Source organism: Alligator sinensis, unplaced genomic scaffold, assembly GCF_000455745.1.
Source record: "Alligator sinensis unplaced genomic scaffold, ASM45574v1 scaffold73_1, whole genome shotgun sequence".
NCBI classification, from domain to species: Eukaryota; Metazoa; Chordata; order Crocodylia; family Alligatoridae; genus Alligator; species Alligator sinensis.
In genome coordinates, this window is record NW_005841838.1 from 2797559 (window position 1) to 2807607 (window position 10049).

General features: G+C 42.4%; 1 protein-coding gene across 1 annotated transcript in view; it reads right to left on the minus strand.

The window, feature by feature from the left end:
• GRIN2A (glutamate ionotropic receptor NMDA type subunit 2A) overlaps positions 1–10049 on the minus strand; it is a 375390-nt gene that overhangs the window by 106245 nt on the left and 259096 nt on the right. Inside the window, exon 4 of the mRNA XM_006015496.2 lies at positions 1490–1604. Within this exon, the coding sequence (XP_006015558.2) occupies positions 1490–1604 (115 nt within the window). The remainder of the gene's footprint in view (positions 1–1489; positions 1605–10049) is intronic.

The window sequence follows — 10049 nt, forward strand, 5'->3', positions numbered from 1 at the left end:
CATTGAGCAGGAGCCCCGGACTTGGATCTGCCTGGACTGTCCAGCACTGGGGGCCCCCTGCACCACCTGGGCAGGCTGTACCTGGCCTCTGCCCTGGGAAGGGCCAGGCTTCTGGCAGCCCTCCCTGCTGCCGCTCTGGCCAGTGCCCTTCGCCTGCCCCATGTGCTGCTTCCCTAATCTTCTGCTCTGCTTTCCATTGCTGCTCCTGTACTCCCTCACCACTCTGCTTTCTGCTCCATACCCTCTCTGCTGCTCTGCTACCTGCCCAATCTACTGTGTGCCCCAAACAGGTTGCCAGTGCCACTGGCCACCCCTGTGCCCCGTGTTGGCCACCTGTGCCTGTCCCACTCCCTCCCTCACCACGGGACATCTAAGAGGTGAAACTTTGGGACAGAAGGGGTACACTTATTTAAAAAATTGAAATCCCCTGCCATATAGTAACTGATGTTTCATTTTAAGTGTGCAGTGCTATTTAGAGGCTGACAACCTTGCAAACTGGACCACTAATCCAGTGTTTCATATATGCCACAAATTTAGGACTTCCTAAATTTCAAAGGGAGTTTGGATTTCATGTAGAATACATGATCATGCTTTAGGAATCTAACATATGTTTTTTGAACCACAGCACATACTTCCTAGACTTGGACATTGCAAATGCTCTTCAGGTCCAGATTATGGCATTGTTACAAATAGCCCCTTATTCAGAGTAATCCCATATTTTGCAATATGTGAGTAAAATTAGCAGACTCCAGTATGTTAACATTACAGATGACAATATTTTATGGCATTACCATGCATTTAAGAAAACCACATTATATACAGCTCATTTTTATACAAGGTTCATGTTGTTAATTTTGATACACAGAAGCTTATAGAATTGCCTCTAAAAGCAACTTGCTTATTCTTTCTACAGTAGGAGGGGACTAGCCAGGGTATACTTAAATCCATCATAAATCTAAATCAAGATTCTGAACCTCTAGTCAGATTTTGCAAGATTTAACCCTCAAAAGGAAGGTAAAGTTATTCTGCACCAGAAATATTAACTATGTATAATCTAAATCATATAGGAATTAAAAATGCTGTGAGGTTCCTGGATTATGTTCAAATCCATCCAGATTTTGGAAATGTTATGTTCCGAGTTCTTTGAAAATCATTCACTTACCCAATATGACCTCAGTTTAATTTGTAAAGCCAGAAGATATGCCAAGCATGTTGCAAAAGTCTTGTGATCTATACAGCATGTCTTAGGTAATATATTGCTTTCCATATGCATATAGTACTACTTTTGATGAACAAACTGACATCACTGATATCAGAAATGACCCTGGCTATACAGAAAAAAAGAAGAGTATCACAGCTGATTCATTTTGCCACTGCATATCAGAAAGGGTAGTTTTGCCTTATCTGAACAGAACTGAGGGAACCCTTTCTAAACCATCACATCTTTCCTCTGTGCCTTTCACCAGATAAACCTGCAGGTAGTGCTCACCTTTTCCCATGCTCGATCTTTGTTCAGTACTATCACCACCAGCTTAGGTTGTGCCTGGTAGCCATCTTCTGTGAAGGACAAATCTTTACCTTCCCAAGTCACATTTATCATAAACCTAGAAGGAAAAAAGAGTTCAGTAAAAAATTAATGAGCTGTCCAGCAGTTAATGAGCAAGCTAATGCAGTCATCAGAACAACACTGATGGAACGCACATAATAAATCCCATTACTGAAGTGAAAAGCCTAGGGACCAGATCCACAAAAAGTATTTACATATCTAATTCCCATTGATTTCACTGGGTGTATGATGCACAAATATTCTTGTGGATCTGACCCAGGGTCTGCAGCACTGAGGAGCTGGGGACTTGAGAGCATTGTATGAAGAGGAGAGAAAGCAAAGTTTTATTTATAAAAGTGATCTGCAATGGAATAGCTATTTATCCTGAAATTTATTCTCCATCTAGTCACTGAAATCACTTTCCATCTATATATTATCATTTGGTTGAAGTTAGGTCGATTTGTTGTGTCAAATTTATCCCAAAGACAGAGAGCACATGAAAACTGTCCAAGTCACATAATTCAACTTCAAAGAAAAAAAGTCTCATACAGCTTTTATTATACATCATTTGGATCTGTAAATAGTCTATTCATTTGATTATACATTTAACATTTCCTCAAATATTCATATTTTGTATTCTTGGGTGTCATTTTAACATAGTTTAAACAATTTTATTACCAAACAGGAAGTGCCAGTCTATACTGATAATGATTTTATCATAAAGCACAGTAGCAATTTATTTGTGTAACAAATGTGCAATAAATACGAGTTGCCTGTTTTATTTCCTATCTATACGAACAAAAAAGAAAAGAATAGAGAAGTGTTTCTGCCCTTGTATTATACAGGTCAACTGGATTATCATATATTTTTATTTAAGCCTATCCAATTTTCACTTTTCAATACCCTTTCTCTTCTTCATTCTCATTTATTTTTTCTGCTATCACATGAGCTACTGCATCCCTTTTTAAAATCTTCCCTGCCAGTTCTTCAGTCATGTCTCCCTCCTCTTTACACTCAAACACTTTGAATAGGCTACTTTCACTGCCTAGTTCCTCAAGTTCCTCATTGATGACATTATCTTGAATTCTTTGGAATTTGCAACACAATTCTCTCCTTTTCTCGCAAGACAAACTTTTTTGCAAACCCTCTGTGACTGATCACAATGCCGCTTCTCCTGACTACTATTTTTATATAAATTTAAGCAACCCACTGCTACTGCAAAAAACGAATTATCCAGATGAGCAATAGCACATCTGCTGCACAATCCTTCATTATGGCAATGCTCTCCTCTCAGTTACCCTCATTCTTTTCTAATTTAAGCTATAATTTAAGCTTAAACTCATTGGGACAGATACATGTCAGTGAGATTGAGATGAAAAAATTATACAATAATTGACATACACAGTTATACCCAGACACTCTCATTCTGTTTGCCAACTCAAGTATCTGCTACCTCCATTCTTGTCATCAAAAAACAAACAGCAGTTTGTCTCTTTTAAAGTGAACTGACTTTCTCACAGGATACCACCAATTTCCAACTCAAAACAAAATGTGTACTTTTAAATCTTTAAAGGAACTTTTAAAGCAAAGGGAAACTTTTCAACTCCTCTACATAAACTGGACTTAATTCACATCTTTTTCACATATTTTTTTTTCAGGTTTACTTTGCTAATTCAGCATTAAATTTCAAGGTTTAAGTACCATCCTTCCCTCTGTCCAATCTTACAGCTGAGGCATGTGACCAGATCCTGTCTCCCGGTAACAGCCCATAAAGTTATTTTCAGGTGCCAAGACAAACAAATGCACGTATAAGCAAGCAGAGAAGCTGTCAAACAACTTGAGTATAGAAAATTACTGGGAAAACCAATTTCATTTTTATGTAGGTTTGTTTCAATATGAAAATTTCCTTTGAAGAAGTACCACTGTGCATTTCACAGTAATGTGTTCGTCTCATGTCAGTAACACTTGCTGAGAGCTTGTGCTATGCCAAGTATCCTTGTTACTTGCTTTTCACCGAAGAATTGATTATTCATAGTCTAAGACCATTAAAAGGATTCTTATATGATCTAATCAGATTTCCTGTATACTACAGACCATTACATTTCACCCAATTACCCCCATATCAAGTTCAGTCACTTGTCTGGCTAAAGCATAACTTCAATAAAAGCATCTAGTGTTGATTGAAGAAATGGAGAATTCATGACTTCTCAGTCAGCGTTCCACCTGCGCTGTTAAGAAGCTGTACCTTATTTCTCATTTTAATTTGGATACAGCTTCCAGCTACTAGTTCTTGTTAGGTATTTATTTACTAAATTAAATAGTCCTTTAGTACTCAGCATTTTCTGCCCACAAAGTTCCTTAAACACTCTAATCAGGTCATATTTCTGACTTTTTTTTTTAATAAGCTGAACAGACTAAGCTCTTTAACTGGCCCTGTAAGGCATTTTATCCAGTCCAAAGATCATTTTTAATGCTTTTTTTATAACCTTAAAAATATTGATGAAAAATTGGTTAAATGTGGGCACCCAGTCCTTTAGTACTATTCCCACTGGTGCCATCTTCAGAGGCAAAATTACCGCCCCTGTCCATCTTGCTTCTTCATACATCATAATGCTTTGTCCTGACTCTTTACCCAAGGGGTCTTGTGTTCAGGGGGCTTAATTTATTTGTAAAAAAGTTTCCAAAGCATAAGCAAACCACAAGCTTAATACTCTTTCCTGGAATAACAGAGGTTTATATTCTAACTTTTCTATTCTGGGAAACAGTTAGAGCAGCATGAAGGGGTGTACTAAAGGCCTTATTTCTTGCTGAAGCAGGACTGTACCAAGACAAGAACTAAGAGAGACCGGGGCGGGGGGGGGAGCTGCTTTTTCAAGGGCCCTCTTTCATGTGACCCAGGGTGACGAGTGTCCTGGAACAGAGCTTGAGACCCTCAGGTCTGCCTCCAGAGTAAGGGATTAGGTAAGCACCTAAAAAGCTTAAAGCTACCATAACCATCCCTCTATTTCAGCTACAAGTTCAGTTCTGAGCCTGCAGTTTTATCTTACACTAGGAATTAAGGCACTGAACACATCTTCTTAACATTTAAGAACAAAAATAATGAGGTCAGTCTCTCCTTCTAGATCTCATTTTCTTATTTTGCTATCCTTCTTACAGTCATCCAACACTTTCTAGAATACAAAATTCTTTATGGTCCCTCTCAGCATTGCTCTTAGTGCATCTGATCATAGCTGTTCAAAGCTCAGCAATTCTGATTTCAGAAAAGTTATTACATTGTGATTTCTTCTAATGCAGAATTAAACCAAAATAGACCCAATTTCCTTGGACCCTACCAGGTGCTTGGGAAAGCAATTACTGTATTTTCTCTCACACAACACATCCTGGCATACAATACACACCTTGTTTTGAAAGACTGAATGAGGACAAAACAAGATTTTTCCAGAGCTCTGGCTGCATAGAGCAGGGACAGAGCCAAATCTTCAGCTGACTCACCCTCCTTTTCCTGCTTAGGTTGTGAAATAGGAAGCCAGAGACCAGTAGCAGCTAGCAAACATAAAAACAGCCCTAAAAAAGGTTAACTTGATTAGTGAAACATCACGATCATAAAAAGAAAGAGAGAGAGTCGTTAACACCTGTGGCTGAGAAAACAATAAAACAATAAGCCATTAAGTCAATTTTTAACTCCCTCAGCTGCCTGAATAGTAATTCAACAGCTGCTGTACTGTGGAGCAGGAATCAAAGCAGGGTGCTTCTATCCCAGGCAGAAAAATCAGTTTGCCCACTTAATACATGCATCCCAATTCTGGAGGGGCTGATTTTTGGGGGGAAAGTTGGGAAAATACACTAATTAAATAGAAGGGAAATTAATAAATAAATGGACACAAGGTGTGATGCAGAACAAAACCAGAAGCAGCACCAAAAACATCAGAAAAAGTCTGACAAAAGAAAAACTTTGAGGGTTACAAATTCAAAATATATTGAATGTCAGAATTTCTCCAAAACAGAACTGCACTGGTATTGATAAATCTTTATGTCACTATAGCTTTGCTTTCTCTGTTCTCACCTCCCCCCCCAAGAATCAACTGAACTATTGATAAGAAAATGAACTTTCTACAGGTGAGGGGTGGGGGGGAATAGAAGCTCACCCAGTCTGAGATTCCCTCGCCCCCTCCCTCTGCCCCACTGATCTTTTTTTTATGATAAAATATTTGAAAAATAATCTCAAAGCACTGAGAGAAGCACTTTGAGGGAAATGGAATAAAAATTAACTGTTGGGTGAACAAAACCCAAAAACCTCAGGAAAAAAATTCATAAGGAAGAATATATCCTATTCCTCTACACTTAGAAAACAAGAGAACTCGTTTTATGCGATACAGCAAAAGACATGGGCCATTAGCCTAAATTTAAAGTAATGCATAAAACAGATTTACTAGAATCTATATTCCAGTCCAACAAGGTTTCAGTGTCCCACAGTGATACCAGACTGCTTCCACTGCCCCAGGGTTAGGAAGGGTTGTGAGAAATACAGCAGCTTTTATTTAAAGCACAAATATTGGTAGTTGTTGGCAACAGTGTGAGCTACTACAGTCTGCAAGCCAGACTCCTCTGTACACTGGAAGTATCAAATCTCCAAAGATGCTCAGAGTTGGCCTGGTCAGGTCTTGAATAGGAGACCACTAAAGAAACTGAGGGGGGTAAAGGAAATACAGATTCTGTTGATTCAATTGGTGCTGCTCTCTGAAATCCTACATATAACAAAACCTCAAATTTCATACAATCATAGAAAAATCAGACTGGAACATATCTCAGGAGGTCATCTAGTTTAACTCTCTGCTCAAGGCAGGGCCATCCCTGTCTAAACCATTTCACTCTCTAACCTGCTCTGAAAAGCTTCCAGGGATGGAGATTGTACAACCTCCCTAGATAATCTCTTTTTATGCTTAACCACCCTGATAGTAAAAAAATTCTTCCTAATATTTAATCTAAATTTCCCTTGTTGAAGTTTTAAGAGAACTGCAACAGAATATTTAATCTAATATTTAATCCAATTATGAAACTAATATTTAATATTTAATCTACATTTCCCGTGTTACTTGTTCCCTGTTCACTCTGGCCAATAAGAACAGTTGATCACCATCTTCATTATAAATTCATCAAATCTCCCCCCCCCACCAGTTTTCTCTTTGTCAGACTAAATAATCTCAGATATTCCACTTTGTTGCAAATCATGTTTCATACACCCCTTCTACCCTTTTTTCCTGCTCTTCTGTACTCTTTCCAATTTGTACATGTCTTTTTTGAGGTATGGTGTCTCAAACTGGACACTACTCCAGGTGAGTAGTACCTCACCAGTACCTAACAGGGTGGGGGTAGAAAAACCACTGGCAACACTCTTGTGAATACAAGTGAATAGCCTGTTTGCTTTGTTTGTTTTTTGTTTTTTTAAAGAGCACAGTGTTGGTTCATATTCACCTTGCAGCTTCTTGTGCAGTGCACTGAAACCCCCTAGAGCAGGGGTAGGCCAGAGTGCCGAAAAAACCACAATGTTTACCTTGTAAGGTGCCGGAGTGCCGACATGCCACAAAACTGGGGCGGAGGGGGTACATGGCAGGTTGCACTGAATACTTAATACTATAAATAATCATTAATGTTGCTTTTTTAATTTTTATTTTTTTTTACAGTAAATAGAGAGCTGGTGTCAGACGGGGAGCGGGGGCTGCCCCAGGGCTCCGCTACTCAGGCCACAGCGGGGGCCCAGCAGGACCGGAAGTGGGGCCCAGCCAGCCCGCGCAGCTCTGGGGGATGGGGCGCAGCCACCCTACCCACAAAGGGATGCTGCCTGGCTGGGGCAGGATGCCAGGCTCAGGGGTCTCCTGCTTGGTCTCTGTTTGTGCTGGGTACAGTGGGAGTGGGAGCTGCAGCCACAGGCTGTTCCCCAGGCTCTGAGCACCAGCTGCACCTGCAGCTGGTGCTCAGGGCTGAGCCAGACAGGAGCATGCAGCACAGTGGCTCTGTGCAGTGCCTGCCCCAGCCCTGGCCCCTTGAGGGGAGTTGCAGGTGGGCAAGGCCGGGACCCAGGCAGACTGAGGCAGCCGTGGTGGCTGTGCCCAGGCTCCAGGGGGCTCCCGTGGCCAGGTCCCTGCACCAGGGATGGCTCTGCCCTGCCTGCACTGTGCCTAGCATGCAGGGAGAATGATCCCGGAGAGGGAAACCCCCAAGCCCAGCATCCTGCCCCAGCCAGGCAGCATCCCCATGTGCGCAGGGTGGCTGTGGCCCATTCCTGAGGAGCTGTGTGGGCTGGGCCAGGTCTCACCATGGGTGCTGCTGGGCACCCCCGCCTGCCCGCCCACCACAGCTTGAGCCTGCAGAGCCCCAGGGCAGCCCCCACTTCCTGCCCAGCCCCCACCTTCCTAAGGGCCCAACCTGGCTGGCTTGCCCGCGGCGCCTCCCCCCACACCGCCCAGATCCTGTTCCAACTGCCCAGCACCAGCACTTGGCACCTCAGTGCTGCCCGGGTGGGACAGAGTGTCTGCCTGCCTGGGCAGCTCTCTCCAGGGGCCAGCCGGGCTGGACGGTGCAGCCTGGGAGCATGGGGAGGGGGCAGTAGAGCACAGACAGCCTCTCTGCCTGCGTTCTTCTGGCTGCACCCTGGGACCTGCCACAGTGCTGCGACTTGTGGCTGCACAGGAGAGCCCCGAGCAGCAACTTAAAAAAACCCACAATTTCTTTGTGTGCCTCCCAGCGTGCCAGGAAAAATGTCTCTGTGTGCCACTAATGGCACACGTGCTAGGGGTTGCCGACCCCTGCCCTAGATCCCTTTTCTACACCGCTGCAGCCTAGTCTGTTGCTACCCCACTTGTATTTGCTGGTGTGATTTCTCCATCCAAGGTGAGGCACTTGTCTTTACTGAATTTCATTTGATTAATTTTGACCATTTTTACAGGTTATCCAAGTCATACTGAATCTTAATACTATTCTCCAGTGTTTGCCACTCCAACCAGCTTGGTGTCATCTTCAAGTTTGCTAATTGTGCACTCAATCCCATTCTCCAAATCATTAATGAAGATCCTAAAAAGCACAGGACCCAGGACAGACGCCTGAGGAATTGCTCTTTATACCTCCTTTCTATTTGACATTGAGCCATTGACAACTTTGAACATGATGCTCTAAGCAGGTACATATTCACCTTACAGTGCTTTCATCTAAACTGTATTTCCTTAGTTTACTAATGAGAATGTCATGGGAGATTGTGACAAAAGTCTTGCTAACAGGTATGTCACATCCAATGCTCTACTTGATGTTTATATGTAGAAAGAAATCAGGTCTGCTGAGCATGGCTTGCTCTTTACAAATACATGTTGGCTACTCCCAAGCACCTTGTTATGCTTTAAGTGACTTGAGGTCCTTTCAAGAGTACTTCAGGATGCCACATAATGTAAGCACTGTTAGGTGTGTAAACATGACTCGGGAGATACACCCAGAGGGTGTTTATACACCTGCTTTGGGAGGGGAGGGGGTGCATTTTAATTAAAGTGCCTGAAGCAGCTCATGTATCAGCATCCCCGTGCTGAAAAATGGTGGTGGGAACGCTTTAACAACAGCTAGTTGAACAAACTTTACTTAAAGCGCCCCCCTCCCCACCATTTTTCAGCACAGGGATGCTAATACACAAGACCCTGGAGTCTGCTGGAGCACAGTAATTACCACACTCCAGCAGACCGAGTTAATCAATTCTGCTCTGACACAATGTAATTACAGTGCATTAGAGCAGCCTAACTGCATGTGTGTATGTGCCCAGACATTTCAAATAGGAATCCACAGGGTCAACAATATGCTGACCTGCTGTTGACTTTGAGTTCTTGGCAACCAAAAAAACTGTTCTATTATTTTTCTGAAGTCAAAAAAGATGTGAAAACTAAGAGCTGACATTTTCCAAAGGGTGCCTCAAGTCTATCAAGGGATACCTTGAGTCTGAAAAGGTTAATAACCACTATTCTACATCATCCACTAGTAGACTGCCTTCTCCATTCAGTGAGGATTAAAATTAGAGGGAACCCTGCTTCTGGACATATCACTTTTCAGGTGAAATGTAAAACCAAGATCCTGACCTCTTGCAGGAAATTACTATGGATTCTATGGCAATTTTCACAAAAGATAATCTATTAGATCCAGGATAGAAATAGGCATTGCCTTTCCTCACCTTTATGACAGAAAAAAAATGATGGCAGCACCAGACAAAGCAAACAGGCATCCATACCTTTTGTCACACCACCAATGCATAAAATTTGTGGCATGGACAAAGGTAGTAGTAGATTGGGCTGCTTTATTGTAGTGTATATCTGTTTGCTTGGAACAGGAGAGCATGGGCAGTTTGAGCTTCCTGTGCTCTCCAGCCACTCTGGGCAGGTATTATGGATGGTTGAGGTACCCAATCCTGCACATCCTGCCTGGAAATTCCCCAGGGTCAAGCCCCTTAAGCTCCTGGAGCACCTGCCTGGCTTTC